The 21,254-nt window shown below is 44.0% G+C and overlaps 1 protein-coding gene across 1 annotated transcript; it reads left to right on the top strand.

The window, feature by feature from the left end:
* The first annotated feature begins 66 nt into the window (after nucleotides 1-66).
* Retreg3 (reticulophagy regulator family member 3) lies at nucleotides 67-19,405 on the top strand. The gene is made up of 9 exons (XM_048367187.1): nucleotides 67-391; nucleotides 9,532-9,638; nucleotides 13,228-13,258; nucleotides 14,177-14,303; nucleotides 15,278-15,362; nucleotides 16,361-16,498; nucleotides 17,489-17,571; nucleotides 18,384-18,516; nucleotides 18,919-19,405. The coding sequence occupies exons 1-9, from the start codon at nucleotides 153-155 to the stop codon at nucleotides 19,374-19,376; spliced, it is 1,401 nt and encodes a 466-aa protein (XP_048223144.1). The 5' UTR covers nucleotides 67-152; the 3' UTR covers nucleotides 19,377-19,405.
* The last annotated feature ends 1,849 nt before the right edge of the window (nucleotides 19,406-21,254 follow it).

Raw genomic sequence — 21,254 nt, 5'->3', positions numbered from 1 at the left:
CGTAGCCTCCTCCGCCTTCTAACGAACGTGCCTTGCGCCTGCGCACACGTTCAGAGGCGGCATACCCTCCTCGCCGAATCTCGCATCTGCGCAGTTGCTGTTATTTGTGATTGTCGAGCCGCAGTCCCGGATGTTGTGGCTGCCGGGGGGAGATGGCGGAGGTTGAGGGGGTGTCCGCGGCCCCAGGGCCAGCCTCGGGGTTGGCTTTCAGGGGCCGCCGAGCTATGTCCGGCTCCTGTGAGCGTGACCAGCAGGTTGAGGCGACGCAGCGGGCCCTGGTGGAGGTGCTGGGGCCCTACGAGCCCCTGCTGAGCCGGGTCCAGGCAGCCCTGGTGTGGGAGCGGCCAGCCAGGAGCGCCCTGTGGTGCCTGGGGCTGAACGCGGCTTTCTGGTGAGAGAACTGGACCCTCTGAAACCCTCCACGGCGCGGACTCGTCAGGTGTCTCTAGGGCCCTCGCCTCTCCGCCGGCCCGGTTTCCTTCGCGGCGTTGGGTCCTTCCTCTACTTTGCCTTACCTCCTTGCACTCCATCCCGCCTCCACGCTGCTTTGACATGCCAGTCCTTCCCAGGGCCTTCCAGCCGGGCTCCTGGCTGGCCCCGCACACCCGGCGGGGGCTCCTGGTAACTTGTGGCGGGGCTCGCGGCGAGCCAGGATGCCTCTTGTTAGCTTGTGAAAGCCGTTTCCTCTGTAAGGCCCGTCTCTCCTTTCTCTTTTCTGCTCAAGTGTGGCTGGAAGACTGCCTTCCAGAGGTTTTTAGCAGGGAGTGGAGGCGGAAGGTCTTGGAAAAATGTATCCATTGGGCGTGATAAGAAAACAAGTCGAGGCGGTTAGCGTGAATTAGCATCTTCGACCATTCATGTCTCTCACTCAGTCCAGAGTGAGTTGGTCAAGTTTTTAGTCCGTGTGGACTCCCACAGATAGAACTTGACAGAAAATTGTACGCCTCTAAATGAAACAGTGATCCAAAGCCAGTTAAGATTGCAGTGCCTCCCTGTTTCAAGAAATTAGAGAGGCAAACTTAGGCGGTTCATAAGCAAGGAAACTGAGGTCATACCTAATAGTATGAGTTTTTCCTGTGGACAAGTGGCACTATAAATACATTTTAAGTGTAACTGTCATGCTCTGGGGAAATGGAACTGCTGCTTCTCTCCTAAGTGGTCATCACCCAAAGACAACAGGTCTTCATAGAATCTGCCAATCCGAGTTGGGGTTTATTAATAATTAGGGAAGTAAATAGCTTAAGTTCCAAGGGTACTGTGCATATATGGAAGAGGGGGATAAATGTGAATCAACAGTTGAGTTTTTGCCAAAAATTGCTTCTTAAAATTCTTGGTTTAAAAGTCAAAACATGGGCTGGGAATGTGGCCTAGTGGTAGAGTGCTTGCCTACCTTTCATGAAGCCCTGGATTCGATTCCTTCAGCACCATATACACAGAAAAAGCCGGAAGTGGCGCTATGGCTCAAGAGGTAGAGTGCTAACTCTGAGCAAAAAGAAGCCAGGGATAGTGCTCAGGCCCTGAGTTCAAGCCACAGGACTGCCCCCCCCCCCCAAAAAAAAAGTCAAAACATTACCTTTTGATTGAAAGAAATTTTAATGAATGGGAGTAGAACAATTAATTCGAAGTCCTTTGACTTAGGCCTCTCCTAGTTTGAAGAAGTCTCACATTAAAGGTATCTGACATTTCTTGATTCTAGCCTTTAGCAAACTAAATGGTAAATTTTTCCTTCTCCCTCTTTCTCTACCTTCTTCCCACCCTCCCTCCCTCCCTCTTTCCCAAAGCCTTGTGCATGCTAATAAGCATGCACTGTACCATTGAGCTAACTCCAGCCCTGATCACCTGTTGGTAATCACTCTAGGTATCAGCTTCCCTTTCATTGCTCACTGTCAGAATCCCTAAGGGTAAATACCTCATTCAGGAGCATTTATCAGGCAAAACTTCATTTCACACAGTGGTTCCCCTAGGAAGAAAGCAACAGGAAACTGCAATCCCCCAAAAGTTTTCTGAAGTTTAGTAGTATGCTGTTTAGAATCTAACTTTTGCACTCTGGATGGCAAAGCTTTATTGTAGTTGGTCTTTATCTGGCATTCATTTTCTGGTTGCATGCCTGCTGTGTATCTAGAACACAGTAACTCTTGTTACATTCCCATTATACTCTAAGAAGGTGAAGGATAAAGCAAAAGGAGTGTGACTTGAGACAGAAAGAATGATTGGCTATGCCATTTATTTGTTTTGTTTTGTTTTTTGCCAGTCCTGGGGCTTGAACTCAGGTCCTGAGCACTGTCCCTGGCTTCTTTTTGCTCAAGGCTAGCACTCTGCCACTTGAGCCACAGCGCCACTTCTGGCCTTTTCTATATATGTGGTGCTGAGGAATCGAACCCAGGGCTTCATGTATATGAGGCGAGCACTTTACCACTAGGCTATATTCCCAGCCTGGCTATGCCATTTATGAAGACATACCTATGAAGGTTACAGATAATGTTAAGGTCCAAGAGACTAGGCTACTAGGCATTGGAGTTCATAGAGTTATGTAGGGGAATTAACTTCTTTGGAAGGTAGTCTGAAGTTTAAACTGAAAGGCTTTACATACCAGTAGTGTCTTATTGAGTATTTGACTGCTGACATTTCAGTTTGGAATGTGGAAGTGTTCAGTTCATAGACATTTTAAATGTTTAAGAAAGGAAAGAGTATCATTATTGAGGTCAGAAAAAGGGAATCCAAAATACTTAATTCTTCATTATGTGTTAGGAATAATGGCATACTGTTGAGATGTTATATGCATTTTGAGGTATTACAACATTGGATACTATAAAAAAAATCATCCAAATTCAAGTAGGTAGCTCTTCAGTTATGGTTAGTCTCAGGATCTGAGGATCACATTTCCAGGCCATCTGGGCAGGAAAGTCCATGAAGCTCTTATCTCTGATTAACCACCGACAAGCCCAAAAGAAGAAATAAATATGAAAACAAAAAAGAAAAAAAGCCAAAAGTAAAGCTGTGGTTTAAATGGTAGAGCATTAGTTGAGCACAAAAGCTCAGCGCCAGCACCCAGACCCAGAGATAAGCCCCAGGACCAACACAAGTAAATAGATAAATAAAAGAGATCAATGTAGATAGCTTGTCACCATTGTATTTTTAGGCTTTCACTCCTCCCCTCCCCCAGGTTCTAATAAAATTATGGTGGCCATATTGGAGATTACCTTTGGCCACTGATCTGTTATTATCTCTAAGATAATAATAGTAATGTCAGGCCTTTACTGCTAATAGCCGGTATTTTCATTAGCCTCACTCTATCTGTAAATGAGTGACTTAGGGGAAGAACGTGACAGTCAGCAAAAGTACATCCTGACAGGATCAGAAAAGAACAGATTCCAGTATCTTTTTGGTTTGTGTCATAGGGACTAAGGGTGAAGGCAAATGAGCCCTAGAAATGTGAGGGCATTCCAAGCTCATTCCCACTTCCATGAAGACCACATAGTTCAGTGAGCACTAGAAGACTTGCTAAGCTCATTCCCATTTAGTATTGCCCTAGGCCATCTTTAGGGATATGATTGAGTACAATCCACAGGATTTTCTGTTGAGAGCTCTTGGGATCTGCTTTTATAGTCACTAATCTGAGGATATGCTGAGGGGGTCATTACAGAATCTGTTTTTCAAAAAGGTTCCCTTTCCTCCCTAATGATGGCTTGGGAATTGATGAAGCAGTTCTGACCTTAAAAAGTTAGGATTTGAAGCTGGACACCAGTGGCTCACACCTCTAATCATAGCTACTTAGGAAGCCGAGATCTGAGGATCATGGTTCGAAGCCAGCCCGGGTAGGAAAGTACATGAGACACTTACCTCCAGTTAACCACTAGAAAGCTGGAAGTGGTGCTGTGGCTCAAAGTGGTAGAGTACTAGCCTTGAATGAAAAAGCTTAGCAACAGTGCCCCAGCCCTTAGTTCAAGCCCCGCTACTAACAGAAAAAAAGAAAGAAAGAAAGGAAGGAAAGAAAGAGAGAGAGAATTGGAGTGAAAAACAGTAAGGCTAGGGTTCTAATACAGGTGGTAGAGTGCTTGCCTAACATCTTCAAGGCCCTGGGTTTAATCCCCAGTACTGGTGTGCGTGTGTGTGTGTGTGTGTAAGTGTGTGTAAAAAAACCCCAACTCAACCAATAGGAAGTAGTTTCAGAAGAGACAGTTTGTTTCCATGGGGGGTGGGAATGTGTACATAAGTTTAGATGAACTCAATTGAGCCAAGTGTTTCTGGTTATAATCTTCGGAGGGTTCTTATTTTGATAGTCAAGATGTCTTGGTTAATTTAGCTTTCTTTGCCTTCAGTTTTTTTGTTTTTTTTTTATGGTTATGGTACTGGGGTTTGAATTTAGGGCTGGTGTGCTGTGCCACTGGAGCCCTACTCTCTCTCTCTCTCTTTCTCTCTTTCTCTCTCTCTCTCTCTCTCTCTCTCTCTCTCTCTCTCTCTCACACACACACACACACACACACACACACACACACACACATCCTGGGCACTGCCCCTGGTTTCCTTTTGCTCAAGGTTAGCACTCTACTACTTGAGCCACAGCACCACTTCCAGCTTTTTCTGTGTATGTGGTGCTGAGGAATGGAACCCAGGGCTTCATGCATGCTAGGCATTCTACCACTAAGCCACATTCCCAACCCTCCATCCCTTCTTACTTTAATTATTTTAAGGATCTCACATTTATGGCTACCAGTCCTCCTATTTTTCACGTAACTGGGTTGATAAGTACACATCAAAATGCCCAGTTTTACTGATTGAAATGTGGTGGTGTTTTTGCTTGGGCTAGCCTTGAACTTTAGTCCTCCGTATCTCAAACCTCCTGAATAGCTAGGATTACAAGTATGGATTACAAGGCTTTGCCTTCTGTTTTTTTCTGTCTTAATTGTATGGTTGGATGCTTTCTCTCAATTAGTATATAGGTAGATCATTAGCAGCTAGTTTCATTTCTTATTTTTGTGCAAGCAACAACTATCATTACATGGTACGGGTTGGGTTAATTTTTTTCCTTTTAATTTGCCAGTGACTAGCTCATTAACTACAGTCACAAGTGCTGTACAATAATGGGCTTACTGTCCCTGTAGGATGCCATGCTTTGTTCTGAAGTGCCATTGAGATGAGCTTATGCTGTAATGACAAAGGAAGCTAGAAATAATATATTACTTATTAGAAAATAGTAATGTAGCCATTATTTTTTTTGTTCTGTGGAACTGGTGATGGATTCCAAGACCTCATACATGCTAGACAAGTATTATTTATGATTATAACAAGCTTATTTACTCTTTACCAATAATGTTGATCCAAAAAAGTATATTTGTTTTTAGAATTGTTTATTATTGAACACCAGATCCCTAGTCCAGGGAATATTTTATTTAGGTTGGCAATTTAATTAAATTTTAGCTCCTGACAAAGCAAAGGGACCAGCATAGGAAAGAAAAAAAAAACAAAAAACCGGGCACTGGTGGCTCATGCTTGTAATTCTAGCTACTCAGGAGGCTGAGAGCTGAGGATCACTGCTTGAAGCAAGCCCAAGCAGGAAAGGCTATGAGACTCTTTGCTTATTTGTTTTGTTTTTGTTGCCAGTCCTGGGGTGTGGACTCAGGGCCTGAGCACTGTCCTTGGCTTCTTTTTGCTCAAGGCTAGTACTCTACCTCTTGAGCCACAGCTCTACTTCGGGCTTTTTTATGTGGTGCTGAGGAATCAAACCCAGGGCTTCATGTGTATGAGGCGAGCACTTTACCACTAGGCCCTATTCCCAGCCCTGCTATGAGACTCTTATCTCCAATAAAACTCAGAAAAAGTTGAAAGAAGCACTATGGCTCCAGTGGTAGAGTGCCAACGTTGAGCAAAAGAAGCTTGGGAACAGTATCCAGGCCCTGAGTTCAAGCTCCAAGACTGACAAAACAAAACAAAACACCAAAAACAATAACAGAAAACAACTAACAGCCCATCTGGGTGCCAGTGGTTCACACCTGTAATCCTAGCTACTCAGGAGGCTGAGATCTGAGAATCCTGGTTCAAAGCCGGCCCTGATAGGAAAGTTCGTGAGACTCTCATCTCTAGTTAGCCACCAGAGAACCTGAAGTGGCGCTGTGGCTCAAAGTGACAGAGCTCTAGCCTTGAACTGAAGAGCTCAGGGACAGTGCCCAGGCCCTGAGTTCAAGCCCCAGAACCTACAACAACAAAAGTGCTTATTGACCTAGTATTTCACCTACTATTCATCTTTCAAATCTTTATTATTACCTTGTCATATTATATTGTGAATATATATACACTAGAGAGTGCAGTTCGTATCAACTTTTTTGTTTTTTGTGTTTGTGCTGGGGTTGTCTTATTTCATAGCTGGCATTCTACCTACCACTTGAGCCATGCCTTCAGCACTTCTTTTTGCTGGCTAATTGGAGATGGACTCTCACAGACTTTTCTGCCTAGGTTAGCTCTAACTTTAGTCAGATCTCAGCCTCCTGACTAGCTAAGATTCAGGCATGTGTACCAGTGCTGGCTCATGCCTTATTCTTTTCTATAATTGAGCTGCTTGCTTACCAGATGGCCTCCGCAAATAGGCATTCAATAAATGTTCAATTAAGTTAAAACATAGCTTAGGAGAATGGGAGGTGGGAACTATACTAGATCTTGGAAAAGCAATTTTTTAAGTTACCATGATGTGGGGCTAGGAATGTGGCTTAGTGGTAGAGTGCTTACCTAGCATGCATGAAGCTCTGGGTTTGATTCCTCAGTACCACATAAACAGAAAAAGCCGGAATTGGTGCTATGGTTTAAGTGGTAGAGTGCTAGCCTTGAGCAAAAGAAGCTCCTCAAGGACAGGGCCCATGGCTGTGTGCAAGCCCCAAGACTGGCAAAAAATAAATAAATAAATTACCATGATGTTAATACTACCCCCTACTAGAAGAGCTTAATGTCGTTTTCCTATTCCATTTTGCTCTGGCCAGGTGCCAGTGGCTCACAGTGTAATCCTAGCTACTCAGGAGGCTGCGGTCTGAGGATCACGATACAAAGCCATCCTGGGCAAGAAAGTCTGACAGACTATCTTCAATTAAACGGCAAAAAGCCAGAAGTGGGGTTGTGGCTCGAGTGGTAGAGTGATAGCCTTGAGGAAAAAAGCTCAGTGACAGTGCCCAGGCTCTGAATTCAAGCCCCAGGATTGGCACCCTCCACCACCTCCCTCCCCCCAAAAAAGAAAAAAAAAACATGCTCTGAGAACAGGAAGTTTCAGGTAGTATTATTGCCTACCTAGCTCTTTCAAGTACTGAGCAAAGAACAGTAGTTGCATCACATACAGCTAGAGAAACAGCAGCCACTAGAGAACAAAAAACTTGGCCTTGTTAAGTTTGCTTATTTGTTGGGATAATGCACTAACTTTGGAAAGAAGCTTAATGGCCACAGGCAGCTCTAGAGGCTTTATTTCTAAGCCGCTTTCATTCTTTAATCTATTAAGTGATGGGACAGAAAAAGTTGGAATAGGGTTGTCATTGGTGACTGGATTTCTGATTCTCATTTCCTTTCAGACCTCATTTTTAATATAATTTTATTTTTATTTTGTAATTCTTTAGTGTTAAATTACTTGATTTGAACAGAGGAATGAAAAAAATCAGACTGGCTTTAAGATTGAAAATATGAGGACTGGGAATGTGGCTTAGTGGTAGAGCGCTTGCCTAACATGCATGAAGCCCTGCATTCTATTCCTCAGTACCGGGTACATAGCAGACAATGCCAGAAGTGGCACGGTGGCTCAAGTGGTAGAATGTTAGCCTCATGCAAAAGAAGCTCTAGGACAATGCCCAGGCCCCTGAGTTCAAGCCCCAGGACTGGCCAAAAAAAAAAGTTATTTTTAATACCTGCAAAACTTATTGTTAACATCACAATATAGGTGAGGAAAGTAATTTACTGAAGATCATATGGCTAATAGTGGTAATCAAACCCATTCCAGTCTAACTTTAAAAGCTGTGTCTTTGAGCACAGTGATGTATATCTGTGGTTCCAGCACTTGAGGGGCTGAGGCAGGAGGATTACTTGGGCTTAGACAAGCACTGGACCACTAAGCTACACTCCCAAACCCTTCCTTCAGTCTATTGATATGGTAGGTGACACTTATGATTTCTGTATGTTGAACCACCATTGGAGTCATGAGATAAATCCCATTTGGTTATGTTATATAATTCTTATAGTGTTGATTGCTTGTATTTTATTGAAAACTTTAAAATCTGTATTCATAAGGGATACTGGTCTGTAGTTTTCTTGTGTCTAGATTCAGAGTCAGAATAATGCCAGCTTCACAAAATAGATGAATAAGTATACTTTGTCACTTTCTTAGAAGAGCTTGAAAGAAGCATCAGTGCTAATTTGGTTCTTTTTTTTTTTTTTTGCCAGTCCTGGGGCTTGGACTCAGGGCCTGAGCACTGTCCCTGGCTTCTTTTTGCTCAAGGCTAGCACTCTGCCACTTGAGCCACAGCGCCACTTCTGGCCATTTTCTGTATATGTGGTGCTGGGGAATTGAACCCAGGGCCTCATATATATGAGGCAAGCGCTCTTGCCACTAGGCCATATCCCCAGCCCATCAGTGCTAATTTGGAAGAACTAACTTATATAGATGGAACTTCAGTGCTTGCTTGCTTGCTGCATGGCCTTAATTAAGTCATTTTATTTCTGTGAATTTCTGTTCCTTCATGGCTGAATGAAGTATTTTTTTTTTTTGGCCAGTCGTGGGCCTTGGACTCAGGACCTGAGCACTGTCCCTGGCTTCTTCCCGCTCAAGGCTAGCACTCTGCCCCTTGAGCCACAGCACCGCTTCTGGCCGTTTTCTGTATATGTGGTGCTGGGGAATCGAACCTAGGGCCTCGTGTATCCGAGGCAGGCACTCTTGCCACTAGGCTATATCCCCAGCCCTGAATGAAGTATTTTTTAATGTACCTCTGTCAATATGTTCCCCTATAATGGGACCTATTTTGATAGAAAGATGTTTGCTTTCATCTTAGCAACGTATCAAGGGTTAGTGTCCCTAAAATTAATAGAATCAGGGCTGGGAATATGGCCTAGTGGCAAGAGTGCTCGCCTTGTATACATGAAGCCCTGGGTTCAATTCCCCAGCACCACATATATAGAAAATGGCCAGAAGTGGCGCTGTGGCTCAAGTGGTAGAGTGCTAGCCTTGAGCAAAAAGAAGCCAGGGACAGTGCTCAGGCCCCGAGTCCAAGGCCCAGGACTGGCAAAAAAACAAAACAAAACAAAACTAAAATCACAGACTGGAAAGTTGAAAGGGATTTTAAGAGGTTAATTGACTTAGGCTTCTGCCTTTACAGAAGCAAATTGTTGTCTCTGTTCATAGTTAAAATAATTGAGACCAGAAAGTTTCAATGATTTACCCAAGGTATGCAACTAGTCAGTGTTGTAAAATACAAAATTTTTGTCTGTGTACCACAGTGCCAATAGTGCACATGTACTGTTTTTGAAATTAGCTTGATTTCTTAATTACTTCTTGTTTCTCCTTGTCTGTAGGTTTTTTGCACTGACATCCCTTCGTCTTGTGTTTTTACTTGCATTTGGCTTGATCATCATTGTCTGTATTGATCAATGGAAGAATAAAATTTGGCCTGAGATAAAAGGTAAGTTCAGTAGCATTTAGAACAGTGTGAACTAGAAATTTAACTTTTGCCTTTAGTTTTTGTTTTGTTTCATTTTTTTGAGATGTGGCACTTGGGACACTGTCTTTTGAAATCTCACTTGTTTGCTTTTTAAGAGACACTTGAAAGGCATGTGCCCATCTGAGTCCTTAGTAGTAAGCTCTGCCTTTCCCTGCTTAACAAATCTTTATCTACCTCCTGAGATGATCTTGCTAACATACGCCTGGGGAATAAGTAGTCCTTAAGAATTTGTTTTTTGGTTGCTTGTGGGGCTTGAACTCAAGGCCTGGGTGCTGTCCTGAGCCTCTTTATGCCACAGTGCCACTTCTGGTTTTTGAGTCATTAATTGAAGATAAGAATCTCACAGGGACTTTTCTGCATGGGCTGGCTTCGAATCACAATCCTCCGATCTCAGCCTCTTGAATAGGATTACAGGCATGAACTACTGGCACCTGGCTAGCTTAAGAATTTTTAAAAATAAATATCTTTAGCTAGGCACTAATGGTTCATGCCTATAATCCTAACCACTCAGGAGGTTGTGATCTAAGGATCTATTTGAAGCTAGCTTGGGCAGACAAATCTGTGAGCTTCTTAACCCCCATTTAACCAGCAAAAAAGCCAAAAGTGGAGGCATGGCTATACTGGTAGAGTTCTAGCCATGAGTGGAAAAAGCTGAGTGAGAGCATGAGGCCTTGCGTTCAACCCCTAAAGAAAAAGTCCTTACTGAATTTTTACTGAGGGAAAATCAACTTATCTCCCTAGGATTTCTTTTAAATTATTTATTTGAAAAGCACTAAGTAAAACATGATTTATGGAAAGTAATCTAAAGCCAAGGTACTTATTTTGGTTTTATGGTTTAGGGCTTGAACTCAGGGCCTTTGCCCTCTTTCATCTTACTTTTTTTTTTTTTTTTGCCAGTCCTGGGCCTTGGACTCAGGGCCTGAGCACTGTCCCTGGCTTCTTCCTGCTCAAGGCTAGCACTCTGCCACTTGAGCCACAGCGCCGCTTCTGGCCGTTTTCTGTATATGTGGTGCTGGGGAATCGAACCTAGGGCCTCGTGTATCCGAGGCAGGCACTCTTGCCACTAGGCTATATCCCCAGCCCCAACATCTTACTTTCTTGATGGCTGCTCTACCCATTGACAAGCTACATCTCCAGCCCTGAGACAGGGTGCTTTTCAAAGATTCTCTTTAACAAAAGAAAAATTAATGACATAGAATACTACCAGAGATAACATAGTTTGGTCTTTATTATATGTTCATTATGTATTCATTATATATTTGAATGGAGAAAAAGGAAAAATATTTGGAAATTAGAGAAAACTGTTTATAGATAGGCCTATAGCTTGATTAGTTTAAGGAACAAACTGCAAAGCTTCTTCTGAGAAAGAGAATTGAGAATTTGGGAAAAAGAGAAAAATCATCTAAGGTAGTACTAGGAAATAAAACTGAAAGTATTGCTATATACCTGTGGCTTACGTCTGTAATGCTAGCTACTGAGGAGTCTGAGACCTGAGGATCATGATTTGAAGACAGCCCAGGCACGAAAGTCTGTGAGACTCTTATCTTCAGTTAACCACCAGAAAGCTGAAAGTGGAGCCATGGCTCAAGTGGTAGAGCACTAGCCATGAGTTCAAGCCCCAGGACTGACACCAAACAAACAAACAAAAAAGTCCGTGTTAGATTTTTTTAACCCTAAGGTACAAATCTTTTAATAGTAAATAAAAGGCAATCTGAGTGATCATAATGCCATTTTGTGTGTGTGTGTGTGTGTGTGTGTGTGTGTGTGTGTGTGTGTGTGTATACATTTTGGGGGGGGGGGCAGTCCTGGGGCTTGAACTCAGGGCCTGAGCACTGTCCCTGGCTTCTTTTTGCTCAAGGCTAGCACTCTGTCACTTGAGCCACAGTGCCACTTCTGGCTTTTTCTGTTTATGTGGTGCTGAGGAATCGAACTTAGGGCTTCGTGCATACAAGGCAAGCACTCTACCATTAAGCCACATTCCCAGCCTCCGTTAGATTTTATAAGGCCTGGAAGTTAGGCCTGCAAGTTTAGACTCTGTCCTCTAGCAAGTGAGTGATTATTGAAGTTTTTTTTTTTTTGGCCAGTCCTGGGCCTTGGACTCAGGGCCTGAGCACCTTCCCTGGCTTCTTCCCGCTCAAGGCTAGCACTCTGCCACCTGAGCCACAGCGCCCCTTCTGGCCGTTTTCCATATATGTGGTGCTGGGGAATCGAACCGAAAGCTTCATGTGTAGGAGGCAAGCACTCTTGCCACTAGGCCATATTCCCAGTCCCGATTATTGAAGTTTTTTTTAATTATATATAAGTGCTGAAATGATAGTAAAGATTATTTGGTAGCATTATATAGAACAGCATAGAAGGAGCAAAAGGGGATGGAGGAAGATGTTTTTGTCAGAAGCAGAAGAGATATCCATGAAAACAAGTGATTGATGCCTTAGAGAGCTATGAAGATAAAGATACATTAAGATTGATAAGTCGAGGGCTGGGAATATGGCCTAGTGGCAAGAGTGCTTGACTCGTATACATGAAGCCCTGGGTTCGATTTCCCCAGCACCACATATATAGAAAATGGCCAGAAGAGGCACTGTGGCTCAAGTGACAGAGTGCTAGGAGCAAAAAGAAGCCAGGGACAGTGCTCAGGCCCTAAGTCCAAGGCCCAGGACTGGCAAAAAAAAAAAAAAAGACTGATGAGTCGAATGGTCTTGGCTGAGCAAGAGACAAAAGAGTGGAAAAGTGAAGGTATGGCTCAAGTGGTACAGTGCCAGCCTTGAGCAAAAAAGTTAAGGAAGAGTGCTCAGGCTCTGAGTTCAAGCCCCAGTACCAGCACCAAAGAGTGGAGAGTGGGAGAATGACACACAATTAGAAGATAATAGGCAAAGCCTGCCAGGTGTTGGTTCATGTGGGGGTATGAATGAGAAAAGTTGATGTGCATTCTAGACATACAATGTTAAGTGTTGGCAAGATGTTAAGCCAGAGTGTACAACTTTTTTTTTTTAGTGTTGTGAGTGTACAACTTTTAAATAGGTTATTCTCTTGTTTTATAGAAACTTTAGGGAATCATGTGGTTCATCTGCTTGTAATAGCTGGTGAATGTCAAAAGACTGCATCATTCAGAGTAGATAAAAGGATGTCTCTTTAAATAGGCAGATTTCTAGTCTTGGAGTAGTTATAACATGCTCCAGTAGTCTGATAGACACTGATATTTATGAGTAAGCCAGACACATTCAAGGGATGGGACCATTTTTCTTGTATACCTTGGCTTTCAGCTGAGTAATTGAAGGGCTCTGTTGGTCTGCTTGTGCCCTTCTCTTCTTCCTCAAGAAATGAGTGGGCATAAGCCCTTATTCTCTTGTTTGAACAAGCATAAGTCATTATTTCCTTGTCTATTAGCTCTGTAACTCTGGCATTTATTAACATGATGTCTCTTTTTTTATTGGGTGATATTTTCTTTTTCCCAAACCTATTAACACTTGAGTTGTCAGACCAAAAGCCTAACATTTTCATGATGAGTTTTCCCTACCAACTAATGCTGGTGTTTGTTTTAATATTGTAGTGCCAAGACCTGACGCATTAGACAATGAGAGGTATGGAACCTGATTAAATCCCTTTTTGTTACTCTGATTCTTTTTGTAATATTCTGGTTACATGTTGTTAAGCCCATGTTTGAACACTCAGTGGACACAGGCCCAAATCCTAAAGTTTAGGCAGTAATATTTTGAGATGGTCAGTGTCTCTTCTAAAAAGAGAACTTGTGGGGAAAAGAGAGCAAGCGAGCTTTATTGGTAAGGGGAAATAAAAGCATTACAATGCCTCATAACTTAACACACCAGGGAAATAGCTATATTCAGCCTCAGTGTGAAAACTTACAGCTAATTTGATTTGTATCCTGGCTTTAAACCAGGTCTAGCATTTTCTGTGACCTGTAGCTATTTAAAGTTCTTGGTCAGAAAACACTCTGGTTTCTGGCCAGTGAGCCAGTGCCAAAGATTCCTCTTATGTCTTACAGCTCCTGACTTTGTTTCTCAGTTCATCACACTCCATGTGTCTGATCCAAGAATTTTCTCTTGTTATGGTTTATTTTGACTCTGCTTTATTTATTTTCTCTGAGGAGCCCATTCACCATTGCCTTCCCTCAGCAGTAGAGGTGTCAGACTGTGATTTTGCTTGTATCCCTGAATTGCAGTCATAGTGAATTGCAATGGTCTCAGTATGGGGAAGAAAATGTTTTTTAACTACAAAGGGCCTTGGAGCTGGTGGCAGGTATACACATGTGGATTGGGCCAGTTGCTCATAGGGTGGAGTTGTCAGAACAAGTTTTTCCTCCTAGTTCCTAAATTCAAGTTGCAACCTGAAGAAAGTCATACTTCACCTCCACAGCACCTAGGACTTAGCCACTCCCACCCTTTATTTAAACCTGGAAGTAATGGCTACCTGCACAGCAAGATGGGGGGGGGGGGACCCTCAACACTGTCCTTTCACAGCCCTCCTTCTCTTTCCCTTAGCTGGGGCTTTGTTCACCCACGGTTGCTCAGCGTGCCCGAGCTCTGCCATCATGTAGCTGAAGTCTGGGTTAGTGGGACCATTTTCGTAAGGAATCTTTTGCTTTTCAAAAAGCAAAACCCAGGCAAGGTAAGACTTCCCTTTTACACTTTCATCTCTGGCCTCAGTTAAGTTCATGCTGAAAATTAAAATAGTTCTTTTTTGTGTCGCCTCCTCATTCAAGAAAGAAAAGGAAGCTGGGCACTGGTGGCTCATGCCTGTAATCCTAGCTACTCAGGAGACTGAGATCTGAGGATAGTGGTTCAGAGCCAGCCCAGGCAGGAAAGTCTATGAGACTCTTACCTCCATTTGACCACCAGAAAACCAGAAGTAGAGCTGTGTCTCAAAGTGGTAGAGTGTTAGCCTTGAGCAAAAGGAGCTCAGGGACAGCAGCCAGGCCCTGAGTTCAAGCCCCTTGACCAGCAAGAAGGAATGGAAAGAGGGAGGGAGGGAGGGAGGGAGGGAGGGAGGGAGGGAGGGAGGGAGGGGAAGGAGAAAAGTCTATGACTTTGGTAGGATAGGCAGAGGCTTCTGATTGGGCTTTAGGGTTAAGGCAAGAGTTTGATGACTCCTTGTTGGTGTACTTGGCTTGTCACTTGGAATAGACCATTTTCTTTACTTCCCCAGTCCCACAGAGTAGGCCATTTTCTTGCCCTAAGGTGAGAAAGAAAGCTTGCTGTGTGTATTGTGTGTCATATTAAACATGTAGTAGGTTGTTGAGCTTTTGTTGTTGTTTTCCTATTTTGTCTTTTAAAAATCGACCAATAACATTTATTTTTGAGAATTTTTGGCTTAGCCCTATTCATACCAATTTCATGGCAGGAAAGGTACAGCTCTATGGGGTTGCCACATGAATGGAGTTTGAGTAGAAGGGAACATCCACTTTTTTTCCCTCCCAAACAGAATCGCCATTGGATGGGAGAGTAGCTACATCTGTCATCTGATATGTCTGTGCTTGACTTATAGATTCTAAAGATTTTTCTGTCACTTCTCTACCATTAATCCCCCATCCCCACCCCTTGCCATGTGGCAGAAACTTAATATAATTGCTTCTTGACTCCCAGTTCTGCTTGCTGAGCTGTGGGATTTTGACCTTCTTGGCTGTCTTGGGCCGCTACATCCCTGGGCTCCTGCTCTCCTATTTGATTCGTAAGTATGGTTGTGCCTCCCCTTAGGAGCTACATCTTGTTCATAGCTTTCCTAATTACAGCTAACCCTGGATCTAGGGAGAGAATATCTGTATCTAAGGTCAGGAGGAAATGACCTTTTCATAGTTTCATGACCAGTTTATTTTATTTATTTATTTATTTATTTTTGCCAGTCCTGGACCTTGGACTCAGGGCCTGAGCACTGTCCCTGGCTTCTTTTTGCTCAAGGCTAGCACTCTGCCACTTGAGCCACAGCGCCACTTCTGGCCGTTTTCTATATATGTGGTGCTGGGGAATCGAACCCTGGGCTTCATGTATACGAGGCAAGCACTCTTGCCACTAGGCCAGATTCCCAGCCCCTCATGACCAGTTTAGTGTTAAGAAAAATGTCTTCTTTGTAGTAGTAGGTTCTACTGAAGTACATCCTTAGCTCAAATCCATTTCTTACCAAGTTTTGCAAATTGACAAGAATCCACTAACAAAATACTATTGCCAATTATGAATGACTGCCTGTGTCTAAGGAGGGAATTAATTCTTTGAGGTTTTTCTATTCTTTTTGCCTTGGAGGACTTTTTCCTCCCTTGGAACATATTTTTATAATTCTGTTACTTCACGTTGGCATGTACTCTGAGGCTGGATCAACTGAGTTTTCTGGCTATGACTGTCATATATCAGAACATCATATGATTGATAGTATAGATGAGGCATTATGACTCAGTGATACTCATAGCCAGTGTCCACATAGTCTGGTTCTGCCCTGGGTAGAACCCAGTAGCATATTATGCTATGTATAGAGGAGGCCCTTTGGAGTAGCTACAGAAGTCTCTGTCTTTAAAACTCCTTTTTAGTGAGAGTAGCATAGATACCCAGCAGAGTTAAGCAGACCGTTATATACTAAATGTATGTCTAAGCCTCAAGGACACAATAGCAGAGGGGTACTTAGGTTTGCCTGTTCAATTCTTTCTCCATTTAGCCACCTACTCCCACTTCTTTTCTTAGTTGTCGCTGTCATGATGTGGCCACTTGCTGTGTACCACCGACTGTGGGATCGAGCCTATGTGCGGCTAAAGCCAGCTCTACAGAGGCTAGACTTCAGTGCCCATGGCTACATGATGTCCAAGCAGAGAGAGAGACAATGTAAGTGTCATAGGAAGCTTCCTTTCACTGAGGCAGTTTGAGGAAGTCCCACATACTGGGTTGGTCTTTGAAAGTGGTAGAAGTGGAGGGTGTCTGGTAGGGGCAGCAGATGGTAATATCAATATTCTAGTGTAGAGCAACACATGCAGGCTTGCCAGATTTTAAACAAATATGAGGAAAAAACCTTCCTAAGCTGAATAAAAAGCAGATATTGAAAATACCAATAGTATTATCTGCTATTTATGAAGTATTTCCTTAACTTCTCTGAATATATCATTTAATCATTATGACAACCTTGAGAAGTGGGTGATTTTATTCTCTTTTTCCAGTTGAGGAAAATGCAGCTCACAGTAAATGTAAGTACAGCTCTTACTACTGAAAGTACTGAAAGCTGCCTTTCCAAAGAGATTAAAAACTGCTCTATAGATGCCAGAAGTGTACTAGCAAGATCTACCTAACCCATTAGTGATGGTAGTGCACGTTTTTTCCCTTTGGGTTTTATCAGGTTGGGTGTTATTTCCTAATCTTCAAAGAAGCCCACATGTGATTAACAAGCCCAAGTTCTCCTGGGCAAGCTAGTTGAAAAATGTCAGTCCTCAAAGCCTAATTTAATGAAAGTGGGCTCTTCCTTTTGTCCTCTTATGATAGATGCTATCATAATCATATTACTGCCTTGACATTGGGCCTGCCCCTAGGTGATCCTGAGTTATTGAGGAGCCTTGCAGTTGATTATGTGACCAGGTTAGAAATGTGTAGGGATTGGTAGCAGGAAGGGTGTTGGAAGAGAGATGTTGTAGAAGTCCTGTGTTATCAACTCACTTTGCCACGTAGGCTTAGCAGCCCTCATGCATTGTTAATGAGGCTTAGAGCTATATTTCAAGGGACTCTTTTATGATCTAATTTGGAGAAGGCATACATGTCTCCTCCAAAGGCGAGGGTGTATGTGTCTCCTCAAGGGAAGGCATCAAGCCTCTCGCTTTTTCCATACAGTGCGCCGTAGAGCTCTACACCCAGAACGTACTATGGACAACAACAGTGACAGTGAGGAAGAGCTTGCTGCATTCTGTCCTCAGGTATCTTCAGTGTGGGAGCTGCTCCACTGGCCAGTTTTCTTTAACTCCTTTTATCCATCTGGCAGCTCACATTTAGGCAGTAACCATGATGAGTTAAACTTACCATGGGCTCTCCATCTTGCCTCTCCATGGTAGTGACGAGAGAGGTTAATGTTATATTAGGATGTTGAACTTAGATCACAATTTGAGCGTGGTGATCAGCTCACTCTTCCATGTTTCTTCTTACCCTACCATCATGGAAGAACTTGTAGAGCTAGCCTAATCATTTCTTAAGCAGACCAGCCCACCCTTAGGTCTGGGTAGCCAACTATATCCTCCTGCCCACCTGTGAAAAATAATCTCAGGGGGCTGGGAATCTGGCTTAGTGGTAGAGTGCTTGCCTTGCATGCATGAAGCCCTGGGTTCGATTCCTCAGTACCTCATACACAGAAAAAGCAAGAAGTGGCACTCTGGCGCAAATGGTAGAGCACTAGCCTTGAGCAAAAGAAGCTCAGGGACAGTGCCCAGGCCCTAAGTGCAAGCCCCAGGACTGGGCGGGGGGGAGAGAAAATAATCTCAGTTACTTGTATAGCTAATTAATGCCCCATATTGTTTTTCTTCCTGTGCTTAAGGTTATGTTTTCTTTGGGGGAGCATCCTAAAAGGAGTCAAGATTTTGAGTAAAGTCCCACCTATCTCCTATCACTCGATATATGGATGTCCTTATGTTAGCAGCCCCTAGGGCCAGCTAATTAGTAAAGCTAGGACTGGGGACTGCTCTTGATAACGAATGGTATCATCCCCTCAGAATCCTTGATCTTTTCTTTTCCTAAGCTGGATGATTCTACAGTTGCCAGGGAATTGGCTATCACAGACTCGGAGCACTCAGATGCTGAAGTCTCCTGTACAGACAATGGCACATTCAATCTTTCAAGGGGCCAGACACCTCTAACAGAAGGCTCTGAAGGTGAGAGGAACCTTTGACCTGATAATGACTCTTTCTTCTCAGCTTCCCTGGACAGAGGAGATAGTGGTGCCTACTTCTCTCCTGTGCTCTGAGCTGTGGCTCAGGTAGCATAGCACCCTGCATGTGTGTGGCTACAGCCAACATAGTTCTGCTCTTCTTGAGGCCCTCAGTCCTTTAGTGGCCTCAGCTTGTAGCCTCATGGACATACTAGAGGAAGGAGAGGAATGTTGTCTGGCCAGGAGAGATTACTACCATCTCTGAGCAGATGGGAAAAGCTAATCAGTCCTCAGGTTTTGCTTCCTCCTAAGAAATCCAGGGTAGGAAAATCTGGTACTGGCTTTTTATGTGTCTAGGGCACTGGAAGATGTAGTTACCATGTCTCACATGTTCCTGTGTTCTCAGATTTAGATGGTCACAGTGATCCAGAGGAATCATTTGCCAGAGACCTTCCAGACTTCCCTTCCATTAATGTGGATCCTGCTGGCCTGGATGATGAAGACGATACTAGCATTGGGATGCCCAGCTTGATGTACCGTTCCCCACAAGGGGCTGAGGATCCCCATGCTCCCCCTCCCAGCCAGGGGGAGGCTGCACTGCCGGAGCTCCTGCTTGGTTCCCTTCCTGTGGGGCCCAACCTTACCAGCAACCTTGCCAGCCTGGTTTCCCAGGGTATGATCCAGCTGGCCTTGTCAGGAGCCTCCCAGACAGGCCCTGCTGGCCCACCTCCCCGGAGAGCAACAAGAGGCTTCCTCCGGTCTCCTAGTTCAGACCTGGACACTGATGCTGAGGGAGATGACTTTGAACTTCTGGACCAGTCAGAGCTGAATCAGCTGGATCCTTCCAATTCCAGGAGCCACTAAGAATACAAGAGACTCCTTTTTGGGAATCACTGCGGTTTGGGCTTTTTTGTGTGTCCTCATTCCATTTAAGGTGACAGGGCAAGGGAAGAACCCAGGCAGGTCCCATCCCCTCAATTATATTTGTATGCTGGGTGGCCTGGCTTATGTTCAGAGGTCTGTTTAAACGGGGATACCCTGCTGCCAGCTGGACATCCATCTCTGTGCTTAGTCACTGAGATGAGAATGTGCTTCCCAAGGGAGGCTTCTACCAAGATGGTACTTTGGGAAACAAAGTAGTCAGGGATATTGATTCCCCTTTGAGGAAGTGCTGCTGTTTGTTTTTAGGTATGGGTGCTCAGGGCCCTCACTGACAGAAGAGCCCACCCCTTATTTCCTTTATATCTTTGGAACCCCCAAATTCAGGCAGCAGCTGGAAGAGTTGTCATCATTTGTTAAATCATGATTTGATCTTTGTTTTTGTTTTTAAGCAAGCTTGTCCTTTGACTTTGTAGAACAAGCTTGCTCCCCTTTTTCCAGCCCATCTTCTTGAAAACTGCCCCCCAGTGCTCCAAAATATTGTGAAATGTAAGAAATGTGAATCCAATGCAGGGATGGGCCACTCTACTACATCGCCTTGGGCCACAGGGGTCAGCCGGCTGGTAGGGTGAGTGAGTGCATCTTTATCTTGAGGTCTCATTGAATCTTTTGGAGTTGTATGATCATCTTTGGTGCTGCTAATCCTTAGCTCCATTTGCATTGGCCTGAGCAGTAAGCAAAGCAATACCACAGCCATTTTTATGTTCCTATCCCTTCCTCTGCTCCTCCTTTGGAGAAGCAATAATTCCCTGGGGGGCAGGGTGGGGGTTGCAAAGTAGCACTTTACAAATGGCTTTATGGCATTCATCCCAGGCACCTCCAACTCTTTTTGCACCTGCTGTTCTTACTACCTTTTCAGCTCCTTTATTTTCAACTGCTTCCCTGCTTGGTTAAGGCCACCTTTAAAGATGAGCCCAGTTAGCAAGAATCTGTCTACAGAGACCCCTCTGAGTGTTATGTGCTCTGCGACATCTAGTAAAATCATGTAAAAGAATGCAAAATGATCATTGGTTCTAAACCTGTCCAGCCTACTGCCTCACTTTGCCTCCCTAATCAGAGCTCAAGCCAAACTCTTCTATCCTCTTTCCTTCTTGCATTAACCCTTTGCTGATCCTCAGGGACCACTCCCCCAACAACCCCATACATGAATGAGGGATGTTGGATAGAGCCTATTTTCATGTGCTGCAAGTAGGGGTGTGCTGTTTGCTCTTGGTTGATAGACAAGCTAGAGACTAGGGAATGAAAATAGTTAATGGTGAGAAAGAGCTAGATTCCTGTTTCACAGTCACGTATCCTGTTAGATTAGGGGTAATAGCATCTCCTCACTTTAGAGTTCTCAGACTTGGAATGACATCTCTCTTCTCAGAGCTCAGATGTCTTACAGATGAGCTCTGAGATGGGGGGGAAGGAAGGTATGGGAAAGGAGTGGGATTTTGTGTGTTTGCATGAGTGTGTGTAGCTTTAGGCCTTGGGAGTTGGCAAGAGGGAGGGAAGGAAGTTGAGCAAAATCTTTGGAAGGTTTTTCTTGTACCTGGGGGATCCTGCTCTGAATCTCCTTAATCCTCCACTGTGAATTTGAGGGTGGGTGGGTGCTGGGAATAAATCTTGTATGACAACAATCTTTGGGAAACTGATAATGACTTTGTGTGTGTGTGTGTGTGTGTGTGTGTGTGTGTGTGTGTGTTGGTTCTTGGGCTTGAATTTGGGGCCTGGGTGCTGTCACTGTCTCTACCACTTAAGCCACCGCTCCACTTCTGGGTTTGGGGTAGTTTGTTAGAGATAGAGTCTCACAGATTTTCCTGC

Source organism: Perognathus longimembris, chromosome 17 (genome assembly GCF_023159225.1).
Source record: "Perognathus longimembris pacificus isolate PPM17 chromosome 17, ASM2315922v1, whole genome shotgun sequence".
NCBI classification, from domain to species: Eukaryota; Metazoa; Chordata; class Mammalia; order Rodentia; family Heteromyidae; genus Perognathus; species Perognathus longimembris.
This window is presented reverse-complemented; position numbering and strand designations above follow the sequence as displayed.

Excerpts from the sequence above, each read along its gene's own strand:
- Retreg3 (XM_048367187.1), top strand. The coding sequence starts at position 153 with ATGGCGGAGGTTGAGGGGGTGTCCGCGGCCCCAGGGCCAGCCTCGGGG. Across the intron at positions 392-9,531 it reads GGGCTGAACGCGGCTTTCTG|GTTTTTTGCACTGACATCCC; the intron begins GTGAGAGAACTG and ends CCTTGTCTGTAG. Across the intron at positions 13,259-14,176 it reads GACGCATTAGACAATGAGAG|CTGGGGCTTTGTTCACCCAC; the intron begins GTATGGAACCTG and ends TCTTTCCCTTAG.